Genomic DNA, 24,466 nt, shown 5'->3' with positions numbered 1-24,466 from the left:
TGTGTGTGTGTGTAAAAGTAAGGGGGATAGAAAGGGGCGTGGATGCCGAATTAACTCCGAGAAGTAAAACACCCTCTCTTCAGTTCTCAGCTGGAGCAAGTGACAGCAGCAACACGAGAGAGTAAAACTAGGTAGGTTACTACGTACGCCATTACGTTTTAGGTGAATTACCCCCATTAAAGCGGGACATTTGACCACCTGTGAACCATGGAAGAAGACGCGTCCCACGCCGAGCACAACAGCGTCTCCGGCAGCACCCACACCATCCCGCAGCAGCAGCCCGAAAACACGGAGCTCCTTATCCCGAGCTTCAGCCCGTCGTCTGCCCCGTCCTCTCCGACCCCGACCGGTACCCTCTCCCGGCTGGGCTTGAAAAATCCGAGCAGCCCGAACGCGGTCGCGCCGGGCAGCCCGGTCGACCGCGGCCAGGTGAGCGCAATTACCGTGGTGGCGCTGCTGGACAAGCTGGTCAACATGCTGGAGTCGGTGCAGGAGAACCAGCAGCGGATGGAGCAGCGGCAGGCCGACCTGGAGGGCGCTGTGCGGGTCGTGCAGGGGGACGTGACCCGCCTGTCCAAAACCCACGTCAGCACCTCCAACAGCGTCAGCAAGCTGCTCGAGCGCTCCCGCAAAGTCAGTGTGCACCTGAAGGATGTGAGGGAGCGCATGGATAAACAGGCGGTCCAGGTGAAGAAGCTGGAGGCAAACCACAGCCACCTGCTGAAGAGGAACCACTTTAAAGTGCTTATATTCCAGGTGAGGGAACATAGTAACACTCAGTGTTTCAAACAGACCAAAAAATAACGTTGCATTTTAGTGTCAGAAACTATGAAAATATATTGTCCTATCTGGCTCTGGAGGGAAAATAACCCAGGTGATGTAATAGTGATGTCATCGGGGTTGTGTTTGCGGGGTAATGTTTGTAGCTAATGGACCCAATCACAATGTTTGTTTACAATAACTTCCGGTGTAGAAAAATCCTGCGTCCGCCGAGTACGGCGCTGAGCAAACGGGGCGCGGAACAAATCAAATCAACTGCCATGTTTGTTAGCGTGACGTCACAGATATTCGGTCTATAGAAGCCTGCGGTCCATGCTAAAGTGAGGTGTGGGGTTTAACAAAGTTAGCATTTAGGAGGCAACTTGATAGCACCTAATGAAAGGTGTTCAAGTTGCATTTTGGAAATGATCCAGTGTTTTTGGAGCCTAATCCATACTAGAGTCAGAATATCTTGGCTTCTGCCATTTCAATTTTGACCTTTTTTTTTTTTTTATGCGTATTTTTTTCATAGGATACATTTGCTGTGTGTGTGTGTGTGTGTGTGTGTGATTTGCATTCACATTTGACTGCAGTAGTGGGTGTGTAAGGATGTGTTCTTGTGTGCCTGGTTGGCACGGACACGTGATACACTGTAGGTGAACAACGCTATTTTATTTTCAACACTTTAAAACTTGTTGAACAGGACTAAGGCTGTGGAGCTCAGTTCACCAATTATGCGGTGGGCTGTTTACTGTTTTCAACTCTGAAATTATTATAGTTATATTTCAAACGCACCAGTACTAATAGAAGTGTACGTTGTACACAAATGCTGAAATATGATTTGCTTAAAATCTTAACCATTTTTATAAACGGGCATATACAGCACTTTCCTCTCATGTCCTCTGTGCGTGCGTGTGTGTGTGTGTGTGTGTGTGTGTGTGTGTGTGTGTGTGTGAGAGAGAAGAAGAAGGGTGTGTCTGGGAATGGAGCTGTTGAGGATAATGGAGGGCTCAGACACTGACTGATCTGTTTACACCCCACAGTCATAATTCAGACAGACAGATCGCTTCAACTGCCATATCACACTTGTGAGGGTAAAACTCTAAACTGGCACTAAAAAGTGATTAAACTTGCCAATTTCCCCAGGAAATTAGGAGTGGAAAGTATCCTTACATAACCCGTCCCTCAGTTATCTCAAGACACATAAAAAAAAAAAAATGGTTGAAACTTTTTGGTCAAAACTACTAACACAACATGTAAAAGAGAGGCTAGGCCTCAACTTCAACCTGGATTGTTGATATGCATATTTATCATGCGGTTGCCACGCAAGATGAAAGCATGTGTATGTGTGTGTGTGTGGGTGTGGGTGTGCGTCTGAGCATGTGTGTGCAAGTGTGTGCCCAGGCAGCAAAAGGGGGGGGGCATTGTTGACACAGCCAGAGCCACAGAGAGCTCTTAACCACTGTTGTTATCTGGTTTCCCAGTTACTGAGGCTCTGTTGTTCAAATGCAACAGGTGCCAAGACCTTTCCCTGTACAAGGTGGCTCTGTGTGTCTGTAGGCGAGGTCCCGTGGATCGATTTTGATTGAATCCCGGTCAGTTTTTATGTGCTACAGGGGAGTGTCCTTTTGCTTTAGAGACAGTGAGAGCGGACAGTGGTTGCTTTCTTTTCAATTCATTGTCAAATTCCACACTTCCTATGGATTTTTCATGTTATCTTTTCCTGGCTGCAAATATATCTCTTTGTTTTTCTCCCTTCTATGCATTGTGTTAATGTTTCTAACCAGTGTTTTGTACTTGATCTATTATGTTAATATTATTAGAGCATGTAGGAGTGTGTGTGTGTATAGATAGATAGATAGATAGATAGATAGATAGATAGATAGATAGATAGATATAGTATAATTTAAAGTTTTCTTTATCTACCAGGAGTGTTGCGTTGCTCAAAGGCTAAAAGTTAAAAGTGATGATTGGACTTCTGTGAGTTGAGGTTTTTTTTTTTTGTTTTTTTTTTGTCCCTCCAAATACGTGTCAGACTAAGTGCGGAGCATTTGTAGATGCGGGCCAGGTATGCGTGTACAGCATGTGTGTGCGTGCAACTTGCCCATTGGATGTTATGCTGATGTGTTGGGTCAGGTGTATGCAGTTACAGAGCTGGTAAATGAGACTTGGCGTGCCTGAGGGCAGAGGGAAATAAAAGAACTGTTCAGCCCTTGTTTTCTCCTCCCTGAGCTTGTGTTGACTCTTTTCTGTGTCCATCACTTTCTGCCTCACCTAATCTCTTATTTTTGCCTCCAGTATTGTGTCCTTTTTTTTCTGGATTTTCTCCATCTGGTGCTGTGTTTTAATTGTCTTGTTGTTGTATCTTTCGGTTTATGTGTAAGTGTCCTACTGTTTTTCCCTTCTCACTTTGCTCTCTCCGGCTGTTTCTTTGTCTTTTATACAAACTCCAACTTGCACGATGTGACCACTTTTTTTTTTTTCTGTCTTTGGTCCAGCCACCTGTCCGGATTCCCTGAAACTGCATGAAAGCACATGCTGCACGCCTCACGCTACTCTCTCTGATAACGCACATTTGCTGCACACCCAAAGAGCCAAACTGTCTATACCAGCCCTGTAGCTATTGACCAAGAGGCCCTCCTCCCCTCAGATTGATCCAGAACACTCATCACACTGTACGTGCCATCTGAGGTAGAGACACAGGGTTTCTGGGTAAACATCCACTGTTGCAGGGAGCAAGGGTCTAATCGCCGCTCAGGCTGTGGACACGGTCAGTCAGAAATGGCAGAGCTGTCTCCCGCTCCGCTGCGTCTCTGTGCATAACGGGGAGTAATGAGGGCTTAATTACCGATGCCTGATCCTTGTTTGTTTGTTTTTTGTGCACCAGGGCTTTTTCCTGTCCCCATATGGCCCTCCCCTCTCTGGGTCTTTTTTCTTACACACACACACACACACACACACACACACACACACACACACACACACACACACAATTCCCAGCCATCTGAGATTCCAGTGTGTACAGTGTAGAGATTTGTTTTGGTAATTACTGTTTGGAAAGGTAAAATGTTTTGCGTTGGATTGCAGATATTTTCTATTATTTGTCACGCAGATTAATTTCAAAGGCCCATTGCCTGAGTGTTTAAATATTCTATTAACAGTCACCCTGGAAAGATCTTACACCTTATGCTAACTGCATCACTATGGCACGTTACGTACGGCATATTTGGATTTCCGTTTTCCTGCAAAAGAAGACCTTCGTTTCTGAGTATATCTTAATCTCCCCATCTGTTTTTATTTCACAGTGGAATTTCATCACAACAAACGAGTCAACCACAACGGCAAACTGAATTTGAACGCTGCGAGAATCGCATTTGTCTTCCCGCTTTGCACATATGGGCTTGGTTGAGAGTTTTGCTCGCTATTTAGCAGCGAGAAAAGGAGTTGTTGTCGTGTGGCCCTAGTGGCGGAGGGGTGAGGAAGAGGATATTTGGTGATCGTCTGTCTGTGTGCGTTTTTGAGATCCCTAATCGCAGACTAGCCAGGAAGTGACAGCAGTCAGGGCTCTCACACACATTATCAAATAACATTCATATCACATTGCAGGGAAAGAGAAACATGCTCCCCAGCCAAACTAAACACGATGACTGCAACGTGCTTTTTGTTGATAGACCACGTGCTGTAGGAGTCATGGTGGGTTCCTGATTCTTTAGTCTCTCATTATTCAGTACATGTATTAAGTGATACTCATTGAAGTTGAAATGAATGAATCGTAAACTCTTCCGATTGTTAAACTTCTCTGTCCGTCTATCACCCCATCCTGACTCATCCTTCAGCTCAGAAGCTGTTTAAAGAGGTTTACAGGTGAAGAGTGATTGGCCACACTTCAGTCATTGTCATTTTGTTTGCTTTGCTGCCTGTCATCATAGTGCTTTTGTACATCGACACTTGACCAAAGGTTGGACTTCATGTGAGCTTAAAGCAGCAGGAAGTAAAAGCAGTTTTTCCACATGGAGGTCAAACTGTAATTCCGTCCCCCAGCCTCGCCCCATGCTCTTACCTTTTTAGCTTAATGACTCAAAGCTCATTACTCTGAAGGGAAATGTAGCTTAATAAATACGTCAGCTATCAGGTCAATATTGGTCCCATCTCGTGCATACAAATCATGTGTGATACAAGCTTTCCTACAAGAGAGAACCTTTAAGCTGGCCCCTAAAGAAGCAACGATGAGAGTTAAACTCAACACCTATTTAACTCATCCAAAAACAATATGTTCCGGGGCGATTAGACATTTGAGTGTAATCATAGTGCACATATTGTGTGTTCAGTGCAGAATCTTCCATCATAAAGTCCTATCCATTTCCACAGGTTGGAGCAGGCCGCTGGCTGTAGGCTAGAGCTGTGTACGTGTGTGTACGTGTGTGTGTGTGTGTACGTGTACCAGGTGATCTATAGCACCAACTTATAGCCTAAAGCAGTGCTGGCTGCGTCACTGCATTAAAACATTCTGGGCCTACATGCTACCAAGCTTCTACCCATGGTGAAGTTTAAACTAATAGGGTAGTAGACTCAAAGTAGCAGGCTAGTTACTGTAACTTTACAGCTATTGCCACTGTCTAGAAACAATAAATAAGCAGGGCTGCATTACAGCAATGTGGTTAGTTTTTCTCAGTAGAAAGTAGTGTAAGGGATTACAGTTTCAGATTAATGTATTCCTTTACACTAACTAATCCCAGTAACCTTTCATTACTTTGACATTTTGAATCAACGGACTGGCTTTTTAGCTGTCTGACCAGGAGTTAGACGGGACAGTTGATGTCAATTTTGTGTCTATGTGATAAGTGCAGAGACAGTGTTAGCTTTGCGCAGGGGCTGGAGGTGTTGGTAGGTGTTGGGAGGCGGCTAGCTTCCACAAAAAGAGGGGGGGGGAAATGCATTCCAGTGACACTCCAAAGCTGTCTCATTTACATGTTGTGCCCTCTAATGGGAGCCACTAGTAGCAACTAGCTTACTCGGTAAGCCTATTGTGGGTTTTGTTTAAAGCTGGAAGGTGTGTGACCTCTACAGTTTCACTGTGAGGACGGGGCCCAGCTAGCTATTGAAGCTATTGATGGTCAGTCAGTACCTCCCTGAACATATCTGGCTGCTTGTTAAAACTCAATTAATGTCTCATTTTCTCAATAGAGAGAATATTGCAAAATACCACAATTAGATATTTTTCCACAAATCATTTTTAGCCCTACCAGTGACCACGAGTACAGTATGTGACTTTCATATATTGGGTCCTTCACAATCTACAAGTTGTGACAGAGATTTTAAGCATAAGGTTTTTGTGGAAGAGTGCTGTTGGATTGGAGTAAAACTGATCTCAGTAATAAGTCTAATATGTCTGCGCAGTCTTTAAGGCATGCTTTCTAAATGAACAATGTGGTTTCTAGCTTTGTCATCATTCTTGTTTTCCCTTTGGGGATCATTCCTCAGATAATCCTCTGGGTTTTAGAAAAACAAAATAAAGAGCGGAGAAGTCAGAAAGAGAGATCAATATCGTGAGGAAAAAGAATGGGGAAATGACAAATTAGGTCTGTTTTTGTCCACTAATGAGAATACCAAAAGAGTGAGTTTGGATAAGAGATTATATTTAAGTTTGCAAACTGTGTGGGCGAAAGACATACAGGTTTGACAAGTCTGCGCAACAGTTTGAGTCTGTGAGGCAAAGGCAAGTTTGCAACTGCAGATTCCTGCTGTGAAAGACTAGTTGCAACAGCTTCAGACTGACACAGAAACGTGCTGACAATGTTTCAAAGTCAGAGCGAGCCTCCACCACAGACTGATGAATTTATGATAGGTATGCTAGCTACTAAGTTGTTTGTTTTTAAGTAATTTCCATTTGCTGTGGACTAAAAGTTGATAAAACAATATACAAAGTAATAGGGACGATACAACAAAGCTGTGTATACAAAGATAAATAAAGGTGGCAGCTCCTAAGATAGTTTAGCCTGCCAGCATATCCCATGATGCACTGCACTTCTTTTTCTTCAGAATGGCCAAGAGCACATATTTAGCAGGTTTATAATTATGTCGCAGGTGTTAAGGTAATGTAAGTAAGCTCTTTTGCACACTTTCTTCTCTTTCACACTCGCACAATATGACGTTGTTAGATGCAGGCGGTGACGTCTTGAAGGGATCGAGTTATCTAAATGGTTAAAGGAACAGTGCTGGGAGTTTTTTAAGCTGGTATTCTGCCAAATACACTCTAGGTCCTATTTATTAAAAAAAATAAAATAAAATCAAACTAGTTATCTTTTGGCTCCTTCTGTCTGCTCTTTTTGGACTTTTCAAACCCTGATGTCTATTCAGTCCACAACATACATGACAGGAAAAGGGAAAACAATAGCCATGCTGGTTCACAGTGTTCTTATTTCTCTGCTTTTAAATAAAACATAAAAATGCAACACGTCTCGAGATAACACGATGACTTCCGGGCTTCTCTACAGATACTGGTGCCCTTTGACCTCTCTACGGGGGGGGAAACGTTGTGACAATTGGTGGATAGCCTTATCAAAAATGCTCATGGTATCTCCACACAGCCCTTATCAAACAATGGTCGTGATACGCACAGTTTGGTGATTGTGCTGAAACAATGTGTAGAAGGGGGATATTGGGAGATTTGAACAAAAGAGCTGAAGGAGGTTAAAGATGAAAACTGCAGCAACAAGAACTGTAAATGTACAGGAATGTATTGCGGTGACACTGCTGAAGACATTTTTACCTCATTTATCATAAATGCAGAGGGGATGGTGCAAGACAAGCAGTGGAAAGTGCGGGTGTAGCGGTGTGATCTGGCTGATGTAGAGACTGTGCAGTAAGTGACAAGGAGCGCAATGGTCCAGTAAACTATGGGGTTCTTATATAATGAATGCCATGTATGAAATTCATAATGATCATCCGAAGTGCAAGGATTGCCATCCTGTAAATTATGGGCTGAGTGAACAGACGCCCTACATCATCATTTATGTCATCAGGAAATATCGGCGCCTCTCTAGATTGCCACGATCTCCATTCTGGCGGCACGTCAGCATGACATCACGCCTGAATTGGTTATTGTGTTGTGTGATTACGCAAGATTGCAAAGAGAGTAAACATGCCGTGTTTTCTTTTGGTGAAGCAGAAGTGGGAGCGGCGCAGATAGGAAAGAATGCCATAACTTGTTTATGCAAAGCTTCATGGGTATGAGGCCAAGAGGCATAATTCAGAATTGGCATGAAGTCGCTGATTGATGTTGCTTGGAATCATAATGTTTGTCACAATTTAAGCATACTTGTCGGGTGGTATGGTGTTGTGCTAAGATCTGTAGAGTTGCAAATAATATTTATATAATCATTAGTGCAAGGCAGTGCATTGAGTCCAATACACTGTGCATAGTACATTGAGAGTTCATCATGTTACCCAGTCCCATGACAAATGGCAGAATTCCATTTCCTTTCCTTCCTTTCCTCCTTCCTTCCTCCGTCCACAGATGGCTCCTCGTGCACATTGGGGTGGGAATGGAAGGGGCTTGATGTTGCGCAACAAGCTGGGTCGGGATGACCTTTTTAAAACAACGGACTGCACTGTAATGGGAAGGTTGTAATCAAAACATGCAGATAAACGCACATCTGCACAATCACATGAGCTTCAGACAGACACTGTGTTGCAGTTGTTCATTGAATGGATGTGTGTGTGAGAGAGTGCAGGGACTACAGTTTAAGGGATAGTGTTTTGTTTGGACATTTTGAATGAAGATAAGGAGGTTTGACAAATTTAGAGAATAAAGGGAGGGTGTGGCTAAATTAAAGCTGTGGTTTGCAATTTATTTTTTAAGTTGTTGGGCAAAAAGTCCATAATAATTTTTCAGCATATTGTAATTAAAGTGGACTGCGAGACAACTAGACTTGTGCACCTCCTATTGGCTCACTTTTCAAGCTTTAGAAAACCGAGCTCGTGCCGGGAGACTTTGGCCAATCGCAGCTCATTTCAGAGAGAGAGAGAGAACGTTTCTTTCTCATTCTGTAACAAAATAATTGCAGGGCCGGGGCTTGGCAATAGCAAATGTGCACACACACGCATTTCTGTGTGTGCGGTGGCGCTGGTGTACCCTCTCATTGGTGCAGTCCCCCGGAGGCACCTGACTCACTCTGCCAACACACCTGTACTAACCTCGCCTGTTAGGATTTGGAAAACCTCCGTTCGTCGTCTGAAAGGCCAGGAATACACACCTGTTGCTGACGCCCTTAAACGTCCCGCACACAGAAAAATAAGAAGAAAAGAGAAAATGAAGGCAGAGGTCATGGAGGGCTTCCCTGCAGATACAGACACTTGTAGTGGGTCATAAGTGATGATTGAGAGGGATTACTTTAGTGTCACTCTATACATTGTTTTTTAGGAAATTCCTGCATGTAGCACAGTGGTGCTTTAAGCTAAATGCTAACATCACCATGCTAACATGCTCACATTGACAAAGGCAGCATGCTGTTTGGCGGTATAATGCTTAGCATGTTCACCATCTTAGTTTAGTGTGATGGTGTGCTAAAGTATGTTAATTAGCACCAAACACAGAGTACAGCAGATGGTGGGACATTATCGTCATTAGTTGCAGATGCACACACATAAATAAAGGCAAGAGAAGAGATGCAAAAGAAATCGTATAGGGTATCGTTATAAACAGAGACACTCACTCAGAGAGTAACATGAGCCCATCTGAGCTGTCTGAATCAGTGGCGACTCCGTCCCGCCCCGCCCTGATCTCTCTCTCTCTCTGTTTGAATAGAGCAGAAAATTCCAGAGACTTTACTTACAAAAGCTCTGGCTTAGTAACACCTTGCAGGACTTGCAATTGGATGGCAGTTCTACTATGCAACTGTTAAATGAGGTCTTGAACTCCATTACATGACATCCAAGCGTTCAAAATATCTTTGAACTGTGCTCCCCATTAACGCACAGTAAACTTGCTGTCACACAAAATTAATTTAGTTTTTTGGTTTGCTACAAATTTATTTTAACTTACTTTCATTTTGCTCTCTTAACAGTTTTGTTAAACAATGGCTGATTTCCTACATGGCTGCACAAATACACACTGGCACAAAGACACTCAGAACATGCGCGTGCACACACACACACACACACACACACACACACACACACACACACACACACACACACATACATACATACATATACATAGCACATTCTCCGTCGCTAATACTGTAAGTGCTTGCTTAGAGGATGCATTAATTAAAGGAATTCCCAGGAGATAAGTGCCAGAATGTGAGATGCACATGCAAACACAGGACAGACCTGGGTCAAATGGTATTTAGGAAGATTTTGTTTGTTCTAGCTTGCTTGCCAAGACTGTTGGGGGTTAAACTAAGGACACCCTAATTTCACCCTATTTTACTACTTGGACGGCTAAACCCAGAAACAGCATTTTATCAGTCAAATCCAATAAAAGATGAAGTCAATGCTGGGGAAACGATGCGACAATGAACACTGGAAACTCTTGCTGTGTGATTAGTAAAAGCACTTATCAATTAAAATGTATAAGTGAGGAAAGTGACACATGAATCAGTCAATAAAACCAACCGTATTACTGCAGAAGGTCTAGTACAGCATGTAGTATTAGAGCTCAGTTTTCATTGGAGGGCGTTAAGAGTTTCAGTTGCTGCCTCCCACACGCTCCAGTACCCACAATGATTATATCACAACATGTATGAGCCAAATCAGAAAGTCTACGGCATGCCCTAACTGGAGCAGAGGAGTCACGATTGAATCTTTTAGAAATCTTAACACCACTCAACAATCACAAAAGATTAGTGTTTTTTTTTATCAGGGAATTTTTCAAGGAGGGTCAGGAAAGGTCATATTGGCTCTGATTTTCTCAAAAACGCCATGCTTATTAAAACTATTTGACTGCATCTGACTTGAAATGTACACCAGAAAAGGGAGATAAGCGTAAAATCTGGAGTAATATCATCTTCCAATAAGCAAGCTTTCTGGTTCTCCGTTACATCTAATGTGTCCAGTACAAAAGCTGTCACCTACACAGTTCCTGACTTTCTGATTTGATTCTGCATGAACACGTTGAGATCCACACAGTCTCTGTGGGTGTGGTGCAGTGTCAGACCAACTGTCAAATGGCGTAAAGGAGCCATTATTGTAGCGGAGCTATTTGTGTATGTAGAGTCGTATCTCAATCTGTGTGTGCGTAATTACATTTTTAAATGTGTAAAATAATCTCTAAATGCAAACTGACATTTGTGAGTGTCTACAGGAATCTTCAAATGTGTGTGCATAATGAGATTTGTAAATGCGTAAAAACATATCTCTGAATATGTATTACCATTTGTAAATGTGTAGACTGTGAACGCGTACATAGATCTCACGGATTGAGATACTCTCCACACACATTTGCAAACAGTTCTGCTACAATAATAGCTTCACAATGGGGCATCAATATACTGCTCGTTCAGCTATGAGGGTGGCCACAGGGAACAAAAGTGTAAAACACTGTAAAATACTGTCTACCATAGTTATTGGTAACCAGATCTTTCGCCAAGGTGCTACCTTGGAATTCAAGTTACAAACCAGCAGTTCATCACAACTCCCAGCTTTTTGGGGATGATTACATATCCCTAGTGGTTGGTAGTTGTAAATAAAAACTCACAAACTGTGAACACATACAGAGAAGCAGTTCCTTGATGGTTTACAAGTGTTACCTATAAGGAGGAGCATCACAAAAATATTTAGGATCATTTAGAGTTGATACCAGTAAGATGTCATTTTTCAACTAAGTAATCACTAGTACTGTACTATATATTGCACTGTATATTTTATTGTTTTCTCTTCCCTTGTAAACGTGGCCTTGTTGCGTGTTGCCTTTAAGAACACGCTGACAGATTTATTGACATTAACTGATAGATACCACACATGCTTGGCAGGCACACACCTGAACTGCAGTTCAGGTGTGTGCCTGCATGTTTGAGATCAAGGCAAGAGGTGTCAGGTGTCTGCAAAGTGGTAAAAACAGTAGAGTTTCTACATGGCTTTCCATCTCTTGGGAGCGTTCCATACACTATGAAGTTGTTTAGGCACCTAAAAGGAGCGCTGTGAAACGCCGTGGATGAGATCAAGGTAGGCCATAATCCTGAAGCCTCAAATATAGCCTCAGGTCTCTCACGCCACAGTTAATGCAATCAGGAAAATAATATCATGCAAAAGTTCTAGAAGTTGTTTTAGGAACTAAACACAATTTGATACGCTGTTGTGATGTGTCTCATATACAGGTGCTGGTCATATAATCAGAATATCATGAAAAAGTTGATTTATTTCAGTAATGCCATTCAAAAAGTGATACTTGTATAATGTATACATTCATTCCACACAGACTGATATATTTCAAGTGTTTATTTCTTTTAATTTTGATGATTATAACTGACAACTAATGAAAACTCCCCATTTTTGAATGGGTTTTGTTTCACAATCCTCTCCAGGGTGTGGTTAGCCCTATTGCTTGTACACTTTTCTTCTACCACATCTTTTCCTTCCCTTCGCCTCTCTATTAACGTGCTTGGACACAGAGCTCTGTGAACAGCCAGCCTCTTTAGCAATGACCTTTTGTGTCTTGCCCTCCTTGTGCAAGGTGTCAATGGTCGTCTTTTGGACAGCTGTCAAGTCAGCAGTCTTCCCCATGATTGTGTAGCCTACAGAACTAGACTGAGGGACCATTTAAAGGCCTTCGCAGGCGTTTGAGTTAATTAGCTGATTAGAGTGTGGCACCAGGTGTCTTCAATATTGACCCTTTTCACAATATTCTAATTTTCTGAGATACTGAATTTGGGGTTTTCATTAGTTGTCAGTTCTAATCATCAAAAGTAAAAGAAATAAACACTTGAAATATATCGAACTGCGTGGAATGAATGTATACATTATACAAGTTTCCCTTTTTGAATGGAATTACTGAAATAAATCAACTTTTTCATGATATTCTAATTATATGACCAGCACCTGTACTAGAATATAATTGTCACAGATTCTCTATCATCTTATCTCACGTACTGTATTTGACCTACTTCATGAAAATGGCAGCGTGTCAAAATTGGCTTGAATAGGAGAGATTGCCGGTGCAATACCGCAAGAACACACCATTGAGTGTTGAATAAAGAATGGACAGGAGGCAGGACTCCTGTAGACTATCTTGTTGGCCCAGTCCTTAACTTTGTGTTAATGACACCCCAAGCAAGATGCATTGCTCACTCCTTCAGCAACCCATGCCATGCTGTAACTTTAAGCAATCCTGTATTGTTTTAAGAGCTGCCATGCATTCTTGGAAATGCATTCATACTATAATGCAGACTCCTTCTTACACACATGGTGCAAAGAAACAACTATTGTTAAAATAGTGACTGACACCAACACTGGTGCTTGATATTGACTTATTCTGTGGTTAAACCTCTCAAATAATTGAGTAACTCCATTATTGGACCTGTGACTGCATATAGTTTAAATTCCAAGTTAAAGCCACAAAGGTCATATTCAGAATTAAACACTTACTTAAATCACCCAAAGCACTCCCCGTATTGTGGTGCTACTGTAACCTTAGCCCCATCAGACTTTATGAAACATGTTTAGCACTCAAAACCAAGTATCAAGCGGTGGTACTTTAAAGCTGATGTCACTGGAAGGGTTTCTCTATGAGCATTTCAAATGTGTAGTCGAGTATGTGAACCACTGAAGCTGCACCTTGACTCTCCACTCACTCCTGATTGTGAAAGGATGGGGGGGCAGGTGGAACTCTAGCTCATAAATCCCCATTGGAGTGTAACACAGTATGTGTATGGGTGTGCCCGCATGTGTGTGATTGTGTAATTGTCCACAGATGAATGGGCAATAGTAAGGGGGAGGAAGAAGAGACTGAGGAGAAACAAAATGAAACTGGATATTGAACCTACTGCTCTCCATTCCACTCTGTTTATAGTCATCAATGTGTTGATGGATGGCAGGTTAAAGGCAGAGAGAGACATAAAAGAGAAAAAAGGAGTGTGTAACCTGTAGTGAAAAGGTAGAATTCCTCAGATGTCTTGAGGAGAAGACCAGGGAGGCATGCAGAGACTGATTTCCTCGGTCCTCAGCATGCAGACAACCAATATGTGTAGTGTCTAGAGTATAAGCTATTAAACACAGACAGCCATTTACAATGGCCGAACCATGGCCAGAGATGTATATAAACATGTTTTTGGGATGTGTGTTTGGAAGTACACCTGAAATATCTTGACTTTGATCATCATGGTCAAGAATTCCATTGAAGTCATTGGAACTTGTAAAGTTGTCTAAAGGCTAACCCTGACTAGAATAAATTCCAACAAAGATATCATCAAGGTAATTCCTTATCAAACTAAAGCCTGGTTCAAGCAAGTATGCTCACTTGTAACTGATCCAAAAGGCCGCCCTCTTAACCCTCCTGTTTTTTGTCCTTCTGTTTCCCAATAGGAAGACAATGAGATCCCCTCTAGTGTGTTAGTCAAGGACTCCCTCAAGACCCCACAACCAAGCCAGTATGATGCAGAATCCATCCATCCTGCTCCGTCTGTTGCTTGCTCTGCTGATGACAGCCATGCCCCTGAGGGTCTTCAGACCATTAGCCTGTCCTCCGATGACGACGATGGTCTTCCAGCACACCTTGAGGAGGACGAGATGTTTCAGTGCGAGGCCGCAACGGGCACTTCCCACACATTTGAGAGAAGGGCTGACAAGTTCAAGCGCAACAGCCTGAAGAAGGTTGATAGCCTCAAGAAGGCCTTCTCGCGTCAGAGCATCGAGAAGAAGATGACCAAGATCACCACCAAGATTGTGCCGCCGGAGAAGCGCGAGAAACTCAGGAAGAGCCTCACCCCTAACCACCCCAAGAGCCCGACTGCCAAGTCCTCCTCTTTCAAGGTGTCTCCCATGACTTTCAATGTCAAGAAAGTCCGAGATGGGGAAACCCCCACGCAAGACATGGGGTCACCTGGGGAAGAAGCCCATGTGGAGATTCCTGCTCTGGAAAGCTTAGATGGTGAGATTCCCTTGGCAGAGGTGCATACCCAAGAAGGCGTTGTGGAGCAGATTCGGGAGATGCTGAGTCCCTCCACCCCAGATAGCATGAAGGCAGAGCTGGCTATCAATGGAGAGGCCTCAAGCATCGAGGGCGAGATAAATGGCGATCGTATTGCTGGCCTGGCAGTTCCAGAGCTTGATGAAGATGTTGACGAGGAGGAAGAAGAGGAGGAAGAAGAGAAACCCAAAAGCTCTGTTGAGCCAGCAGCAGATGCCCAGATTCCCACAGCAACAATTGCTGTAGAGCAAGTGTCTTAATATGATTTTAATATTTAGAAAGCATCAATTATAGTTTCTTTTCTTGCTCAATTTTTCTGCACCCATAAGGCACACATTTTCCCTCCAATGTAAAATGTCTTGTCTAGTCTTCCATATAGACTAGAAACATACTCACGGCTTCCTAAGGTAGTCCATCCTTGGACTGTTCCTGCAACACTACCTTTGATTATTACCATCTTGGTCTAAAAACCTTGACACAGACTGTATAAGCAACTAGGTTGACAACTAGACCCCAAAGTGGATCAGAATCTGGTGCAAGTGCTTCCTGAACCCTGGAGCAAGGTTGTCCAAAGAAAGTACCATTGCACCAACACACCATAACTCACTCCCATCAGCTGGTGCCCACCTCTTTTAACAGCAGCACATCTCCAGGGCGCTGGGCCAACTATCTCCCTCCTGCTGTGTTTGTCTGCCACTGGAGCTCTCTTCCTCACTGACAAATAGCCTCTTCATTCTTTGTGTTGTTTTTTTGTGTGTGGAAAAAAAAAAAAGTAAATCTTTGGCAACAGTGGTACTGCCAACAGCCTGAGGCAGGGTGTTGCCAGGTTGTTCAAGAGTTGGAATGGGAAGTTTCAGGGTTTTCAGTGAAAAGGTCCTGGGGTGTTTTGTGGTGAACTAGAGGAGTTTACTAAATTCTTTGGGCCTGTGCTTAAAAAGGCCAGATCTTAAATAACGGGTGACTAAACTCAAGAAGTCCAAGTGGCGCGTACTTGTTTCCTGTCCTTCACCTGCGCTCGTCAAATTGTTTGTTTCTTCCAATTCGAAGATCCAATTCGTCATTTCCGACTCCGACCTACCTAGAAAACCACATGAGTTGCGTGTGGTACTTTTAAAATATTTTAGTAATTAATGATTGCCAATTAAGTAACCTCCCAGGTGTTGAAAATTAGATAGCATTTGTAATAGCCTAAATGTTCTTGCGAACACCAATCAATAGTCTAAGAAAGGTAAAAGATACATTTTATTGCAAATGCCAGGTAAATTACACTGATGCAAATGAAGGACATTGATGCAGAATAGAAGCTACTCCTAATGCCTAGAAAAATGTATTAGTGACACAAAGAACCCTGCAGGTTGCAATATTGACATACTAAATGTCCCTTTTACAGCCCCTTTGTCGTTTCTGCAGGGCAACTTTGTTCATGTTCAGGAATTCTAATTTGTTTTTTTTTCTTTCTACGTGAGGCACACTACTCCTAGGTATTTTACAGCGTAAACACCATGAAATAGTACCTCTATGATAACTGCCCTTGAGTGTGTGTACTTCATACAGTAAATGTATCTGTGAATTTGTTTTGAGTTACTATATGCTACTTGGGTGTTTGTAAGTTGTCTTTCTTTTGAGGCATTCATAAATTGCATGGTGAAATCTTTCATATGTTGAAGACAAAAACACTATATTGTACTTTTGCCAGGGCACCATCACTAAGTCTCCTCCTTTTACACACACACACACACACACACACACACACACACACACACTACAGTGCCTTTTACCTTCCACAAGCTGGTATGAGAAATTGCAGTCCTGAAGGGATGCATTACTATGTTTTTGTAGATAAGGGTGATAGTAAAATGCGCCTGAAGTTTGTTTTTGTTTTCTTCTGAGGAATTCCTTGCAGCTATCACTTTATGGGGCATAGTCATGGGTTGATACCAACTACATAAAAGCTGAGAAAATTCAAAGTTAAAGGAGGCACAAGTTCATTCACAATCAACTTCATGTATGGAAGTCATTTATGCCTAAAAAGTTTCAAAATGTGACCTTCATCTTGTTGCACATCACTAGTGCTATGCCAGCTGTAGTTACAGATGTCTAATTCCATGACTCCCTAAAAATAATTTAGCAAGTGATACCAGGTGCCAAGGATCCAGATACTAGAGAGGTCACAGGAGTTGATAAAGGTGTAGGACAGCATTCCTAGCTTTGACGGATGACTCCTGTTCAGCCCATTTTTCATGCTCTTGGCCTCCTTGTTGAGACAGCGCAAAGAGAGGAAGACGCTCTCTGGAGCCACAGGTGTTCTGCCCCTGTGAAGGCTCCTGGGCATGAGCTTGGAAGTGGAAAAGGGACAAATGTGTTTGTCTTGGGAAGTGTGGGAAAGGACTTCAGTTGTTGGAAAGGATGATAAAGTTGTCTTGGGGTTACGCATATGTATGTAAAAAATGTGTCTGAAATACATAAGACCTTTGGAACTGAAGTACATTGTAGGGGGTATGCATACCAATCTATGGCACTGCAGGTTTCCATTACCTAGACCCCACTACATCCATTATATTTCTTCTATATAAGCAATGGATTCCTAACTTCTGAAAGTCAAAATATGGTGTCTCACATATATTGATATTTAACTATGCAAAAATCATGCATTACAAAAATGGGATCTGTAAGGAGAAAATGAATAGATATACATGATTTTAAAACTCTTATTACCTGTGTTTATTAAATGTTCTTACTCATACAGATAATTTTATTTCTTCTCTCTAATTTGCATAAATCATCTTACTGAAAAGGGATTAAACACTAGGCTTATGTGTACATTCTTTGTACTGTAGAGGTTAAAATATGACTGGCTTTGAGGTATTTTCTGCTTAGTCATGCACGTGTGTTACTTTGGTGATAGCTCTGTCTGTTAATGTTGGAAATGTAATATCTAGATCTAAAATCAGACGGTTTTATCTGGGTCATATGCGAAAGCTGTTTTTGTTAGAAAGTTCAAACACCATCTACAGCATTTGTCAGGTAGTGATATCATGTTTAACATCATATTTGTTCATACAGAGTTCTTACCTTTTATAGCCTGTTCGTTTTAGTTAACCACTTAAACCAAAGACGTTTCCTTCACAGCAGAAGATTCCCTGCCACTTGAGTGTTTAAATGAACTCCTCCTGTTTCAAGCATCTTGTAAACATGCAGGCATTTCCTTTCAGAAATTAGTATTGTATACATCAATAAAGATTTTATAACATCCAAATGTTGTTTGTGGTCTTTATTTACGTTGCCCATGTCATGATCCTATTGACTTGCATGTTTGACTTATAGTGCCCAAGGAAACGTATAGTTAAGCTCGCTGTTGCTGAGGCCATTGCAAGTTTGGAAATAATAACTAGGTCATAGCGTTTTAATCTAGTAAACCTGAGTGTAGGTAATAGGGTAGTGGAGGGTTAATTTTAGTGAATGGGAGTGGTTCAATTGCTCAACCCCTATTTACATACTGTAGCACAGTTTGTGGATTTAGAGTGCTCTATATAAAAATCAAGACAAGACGGGTGATGGAGTCCAAATCACAAGGGTCGCTTCACCCAAATTACAAAATAACCTTTAGGCCTACCTATCCATCCAAACAGCTTCAGTGTTGTTTGAACAGGTTTAGTCTGAGATTAGGCTATACTGCCTCCACCCCAGGTGAGGATGAAATCTTACTTTCAGTTGCCAAAACTCTGAAAAATACTATTTTAAAAAAAGCAATAACTACTATATTCTAAATAACACACTGCAAACTATTTTGATTTGAAGTATACTTTTCCCCCCAGACAAATAGTCCATATGAAACTCTATTGACAGCATGTTCTGGGAATGTTGCTGTGGAATTATTTAACTTTTATTTTTCAATAGCCTACTATGAGCACCATACATTAAATTCCATCCACCGCCTTTGTATTACTGGGCAGCTGCAGAAATATTAGATTATTTGGATTTACAGACCACGTAATAAGAAAATATATTTTGTAATTTTGGCGAACAGGCTCTTTAATATTGGAATTGTCTCAAGGGCGGACTGGCCATCTGGCATACCGGGCACTTTTGGGCACACGCTTTTTGGGCTGACCGTGTGTGTTGCTTTCGACAGAATAAAACCTAAATCTTTGTGTAGTATATAAATTAACAGTGATAAGGTGTCGTATGTGTGTTTTGGTAACCTATATGCTGTCTTTTTCAATCTATAGTAAAGTTACCTTCAACAACTACTGTGAGGAAGCCGAGGTGTTTTGGTGGTGTTTGCCTCCCTCTTGTGTCCGAACCAACACTCTGCGATTCCTCCACAACAGTCTCTATCGTTATTATCGATTGCATTCTCTTAAAACAACACTATGTAACTTTTCCCTCTTCGGTCCTGTCGTTCCAGTGAGACAACCTGTAGGGGGACCGACAAGTTACATAGTATTGCTTTAATACAGCCATGATGGCAACACTTCAATTAGCAAGCCTAAACACATGAGCCATTTTCTAAAGTATCTCAATGTATACACCTATATTGATGTCTCTGTTGTCAAATATCTTTCTGAAACCAGAAATCACGTTTTGTAGTCACGGTGGCCGAGAGGTTAAGGCGTTGGACTCGAAATCCAATGGGGTTTCCCCGCACAGGTTCGAATCCTGTTCGTGACGTTACTTTTTTTTTGCTTTATTTTCAAACGTGTTTAAGATACTCGTTGGTGTTTTAAGCCCCCAACGTCGACTTTAAGGCAGCGCTGCGACCGTCGACTTCAAGGAATCTGCACCTAACCTAACCTTAACTGTAATCCTAACCATTGTCTAATCATAGGATGTATTAAGATCCTAGTGCCTTCCAGGCAGCGCTGCCTGGAAGACGACGTTGGGGGCTGTTAAGACCAAACAACGTTTAAAATAGAAGGCAAAATAAAACCCTATATTTATAACTAAGGTAAGGGTGTAACGTGTTTTACACGTGTAACTGTTGTTTATTTGCTTTTTGCGCTCCGAGTGTGTCTGGTCCAACCCTAGACTGTATATAAAGAGTGTAAAACGAGCTTAAATTGGATAATTAATAATAAAGGTAACAATTACCCCAAATAACAAACGTAATGAATAACGTAGCACGTAGCTTCGTGCCTTGACATTGAACTCTCACATATGCTCTCTTATTCTCGCGTTGTTTGTGAATCAAATTCATTTGGTACAATCCAACTACTTTCTTTCCTTTCTGTAAACAGCTCCGCACATTGTCTGCTTGTATTTGTGATAGCAGTGTATTTAGAAATACAAGCCTAGTAATTGTCTAAATATGTCAACTTTATTGTATAAGAGCAGACAAAAGGAAATGTCTATGTGTATACCCCTTCCCTACGTAGGATAATGGAACTAACCGAGTTTTATAAATTAGACAGGCACCCACTGACGTAGTTTTTGGGACATTGTTGAAGCAGGGGAAAGCGTGTAATTGTTAGTGAACAGCTTGTACATATTTTAGACAGCGTTTTGGGGCCTAAGTGCTGTTAAGGCATATATAACAAGGGCATTTTACATAAGGCTTTTCGAACAACTTAAACGTTATAGGGCGCCTTAGTTAGATGTGGACACAGTCTTGTGACAAAGAATTTGGCCAGACTGCGCGCTAGCAAAGCTAACTGTTCCTCAGAAAGAGGCACACAAAGGAAATGCGGCCGATTTGAAAATATTAACGTAAACTAAATGGTCGAGGGAGATAACTTATCTCCAACTACTTTGTAACATAAGAACATTATAGCTCCAGCTCTGGTGTAACCTGCAGGCAGTAGATACTTTTGTTAAAAACTAACACAGACACATCTTTCATCTAGCTAACGTTAACTCGCGAGCGTTGGCTGACGTTATGTGAAGAGCTGCCGTAATGGCAATAACGTTACTCGTAAAAAGAGTGCACATAGACTTTTATCCTAAAACTAAAAGAAGGCAGCTAGCAAACTAGCCTGCAGTACAAGCTAGCTAGCTAACGTTTAGTCAAGTGTTCCTTAGCAAAGCTACTCCACTAGCAAATGTGCTAGCTACTGTATTTGCTGTTTTGAAGAGGGCAGATAACTGTTAACGTTCCAGTTCTTTCTTCCAGTGTCAGTGTTTATTGTATTTGACTTGAATATAGTCGAGTATAGTAGTTACCTTACATGCCTTTTGTGTCTATAAGCAGTTACGATAACGTTAGCTAGCTAGTGTTTGAAGTAGGAATAAGTTAGCATTGACTAACAGGCTAATTAGCTAGCTGAGCTAACGCTGTATAGCTGTAGCTAACGTTACCCATTACAAGGTAACGTCAGACTGCCAGCAGCACCGCTGCTGCCACCACCACTGAGTTTAAGTGACAGCAAGGGGACGAACAGTTATTTTTCTTCAAGACAACAATGGCAACCGCAACAGGCGAGGCCCTGTTTTTGTTAAAGGATGTGAAGCCTGGGTCGAAAAATTTGAATATCGTATTCATCGTGTTGGAAATAGGTAAGTTAGTTGGACCGTGACACTTTAGCGTCTCTCCCGATACAATCAACTCGTGTCTCTTTTATTAAAGGGGCCAGCGGTAACTATTACTGTACATTTACCGTTAATGGGATGTTTAATGAACTCATACTATATCCATACACGCTAGCAATTTAACCCTGGTTGGAGTTGTTTTGAGTAGGTTGGCCATTTTGTCTAACCTAACAATGCTTTGTTCTATTAGGACGAGTAACCAAAACGAAAGACGGTCATGAGGTTCGCTCGTGCAAGGTGGCAGACAAGAGCGGGAGCATTGCCATCTCTGTTTGGGACGAACTCGGCAGCCTTATTCAGCCAGGGGACATCATCAAGTTGACTAGAGGGTAGGCTTGGTCCCATGCATGGAAACAAACTGATGACAAGTTACGTTACTTGCTCAGTTGACACATCAATGCACATATGTATACTTACATTTGACAGGTGGTTATATACCTAAGCAACTTTTGTTTTAAATTCTGCGAGAAATTATTTTGTATTCAGAAGTTTAATTTGAGATTTCTGTGTTAGCTATGCATCCATATGGAAAGGCTGCCTGACCCTGTACACTGGAAGAGGAGGGGATCTACAGAAGATTGGAGAGTGAGTAGTTGGGCACAAATCTATTCATACTTCAGTAAAGTTCTTGGACCTGTAATTCTCGTGTAAGACCGGGGCATTTTGTGAAATTGGTCGGTAACGTGTTGGTTTTGAATAATTGCTTTTAAAACATTAATACATGACACGTCATTTAGCTGACGCTTTTATCCAAAGCGACTTACAGTTGCTATATATCGGAGGTTGCACGCCTCCGGAGCAACCAGGGTTTAAGTGTCTTGCTCAGGGACACTTTGCTCTCAATCAAACCCAGATCTCCCACACCAAAGGCATGTGTCACATCCACTGCGCCATCACCACCACCACATACACACTAGTTATATAATAAACCTTTAGACAGAGTTGTATAATTCAAGAGCAATCACATTGTCAGCTGTGCATTTTCTCTAAACACCTTAACATACTGTATATGACCTTTTTAATCCCAAGATATCCCGTTTACACTAGTCTCACTTTGGCTTTTATTTTCCATTGAGTAGCCTCCTGGAGAATAAGTTGTAATCTTTTTTTAAAAGACTTCATATCTAAATCTTAAGAAAACGTATGCCTAACGGTCAGACAATTTCCATTTCAAACTATCATTCCAGCCAAACACAATTTCTGAATGTTCTCTTTAAATGTGTCTCCACAGATTCTGCATGGTGTATTCAGAAGTGCCCAACTTTAGTGAACCAAACCCAGAGCTGCAAACCCAAAACAACCAGCAAAACAAGTCTGTGAGTAGCCATGCAACCCCCCCTCCCCCTGAAATTGCTCAGTTACCCATAACAGACTATATAAAGATGGACAGTGTGTCTCCACTTCCTCCCACTGTACAAAAGTGAAGCCAAAATATCCTGGAAACGGGCACAGCCAACTTGTAATATGGAGCCAGTGTCTGCACAGTAGTGATCGGACCGTGGTATCGGATCGCATTTCGATCAGAGGTCAATCATGACGTTTCCCCCCCGTTTTTTATGATTTATGCCCTATACTGCAGCAAATAACCATGGGGGGGTGTTTTGGCTTCACTTATACAGTCTATGCATCAATCCCTGGTCGATAACGGGAGTACTCTGTCAATATATTCACCCCTAGATCGGGATATTTTCAAAACAGAAAAAAAATCGGTTCAAATAATGGCCATTCCAGCCCCCCTTTAAACATATCTTTCTTTTGATGACCTATCAGAATTTAAATTGGGTAACTTTGTGTGTAAAATAGTGTAGTCTTCAGTCCAGTCTTCACACCAGTGGTGGTAGGTTGATAAAGGTGATGTTCTCTTCCACTAACAGGGTAAACCAGACCAGAATCAGAGGGGAAACTCTCCGCCCAATCAGAATTCAGGTACACCTGCCCCACCAGGTCAGTATCTCTTTCTTCATGCAAATAATCATTGCTCTACCAGTTACTCTCATAGGAAACGGCAGAGTTGTGCATGTCCTCTAGATGGTGTGATTTCAAAATGACTGTGGGTGTAGGGTGTCAGTACTACAGAAGTAAACTTTTGTGATCATACATTTCTTGACTAAAAAAATTTGAAGTGGAAAAAAAAAATCACAAAAGTAATATGGTGCTCTATTTTTGTTTGATAAAACCTAAATGAGACATCTCATCTCTTGCATTTGTTATGACAATGGGCCTTTTTCACAGCAGACATTTTGACTTGCCATAGTATAAGCACAAATAGTACGGATAATAGCGCTGTTCTCTTCAAGTCTCCCACTAGGCTGTGACAGTGACTCAGCATGCACAATGCTACGAGCCTGATTCCAAAGTGGCTAAATGGTGTGTGTGTGTGTGTGTGTGTGTGTGTGTGTGTGTTGACATGTCTTGAGTACTTACCTGTGTTTGTTAACCCAAAGGTAATGGTTCCATGCCACCGTTTGCCAACAACAACCCACCACCTGGGGCACCCCGTGACGCTGCGTTCGGGGGCATTGGGCGACCCAACGGTCGGTCACCTGGCAATGGAGCACCTCCAGTTACTGCTGCAGGACCCCCAACAGCCTCAAAGTCTTCAGTTACCATTAGCAACGGCAGGGACCCAAGGCGGGCCAAAAGATGAAATTGGGAGTTGGGGGGGATCATGTGGGAATACTATGGACATCCCCATTTCCCCCTGCTCCTCCCCTTTTTTATAAATATATATTATATAAATACATTTCTGCCCCTGCCATCACAGCCTATATTGACTTTCAAAATATTGAATTAAATTATGGACTGCTTGCATTATTTTTTTTTTTTTATATACAGGCTAACATGGTCTGTCGTTTTGTCATGTGTAGTGCAAGTAGCACTCTCAGTAAGCAGTGTGATTGTGACCTACCACTTAATGCACTAGTGGGACTTGTATAGTCGAGCCTCGGTGGATGAGTCGTGGTCAGCCTTCTCTTGTCTACACCCCCGTCTTCTAAATCTTACTGCAAATTGCCAGTTCTGTGCCAGTGTTTCCTTCCCTGTTGTTCTTTCAAACTA

At 42.0% G+C, this 24,466-nt stretch overlaps 2 protein-coding genes and 1 non-coding gene across 3 annotated transcripts; all 3 read left to right on the top strand.

Annotated features, from left to right (window-relative positions):
* Nucleotides 1-18,140, top strand: cavin2a (caveolae associated protein 2a). The gene is made up of 2 exons (XM_078263224.1): nucleotides 1-756; nucleotides 14,281-18,140. Exons 1-2 carry the CDS (start codon nucleotides 208-210, stop codon nucleotides 15,142-15,144), a joined length of 1,413 nt encoding a protein of 470 aa, XP_078119350.1. The 5' UTR covers nucleotides 1-207; the 3' UTR covers nucleotides 15,145-18,140.
* Nucleotides 18,141-19,473: 1,333 nt separating this feature from the next.
* trnas-cga (transfer RNA serine (anticodon CGA)) lies at nucleotides 19,474-19,555 on the top strand. The gene has a single exon. It is a non-coding gene; the product is annotated as a tRNA-Ser (tRNA).
* A 761-nt stretch (nucleotides 19,556-20,316) lies between these two features.
* On the top strand, nucleotides 20,317-24,216 carry nabp1a (nucleic acid binding protein 1a). The gene is made up of 6 exons (XM_078263223.1): nucleotides 20,317-21,376; nucleotides 21,600-21,738; nucleotides 21,923-21,994; nucleotides 22,641-22,725; nucleotides 23,284-23,353; nucleotides 23,854-24,216. Exons 1-6 carry the CDS (start codon nucleotides 21,283-21,285, stop codon nucleotides 24,054-24,056), a joined length of 663 nt encoding a protein of 220 aa, XP_078119349.1. The 5' UTR covers nucleotides 20,317-21,282; the 3' UTR covers nucleotides 24,057-24,216.
* Nucleotides 24,217-24,466: the final 250 nt, after the last annotated feature.

This window comes from Sander vitreus, chromosome 11 (assembly GCF_031162955.1).
Source record: "Sander vitreus isolate 19-12246 chromosome 11, sanVit1, whole genome shotgun sequence".
NCBI lineage: Eukaryota > Metazoa > Chordata > Actinopteri > Perciformes > Percidae > Sander > Sander vitreus.
Note: the sequence above shows the minus strand (reverse complement) of the source record. Positions and strands in the feature narration are given on the sequence as shown.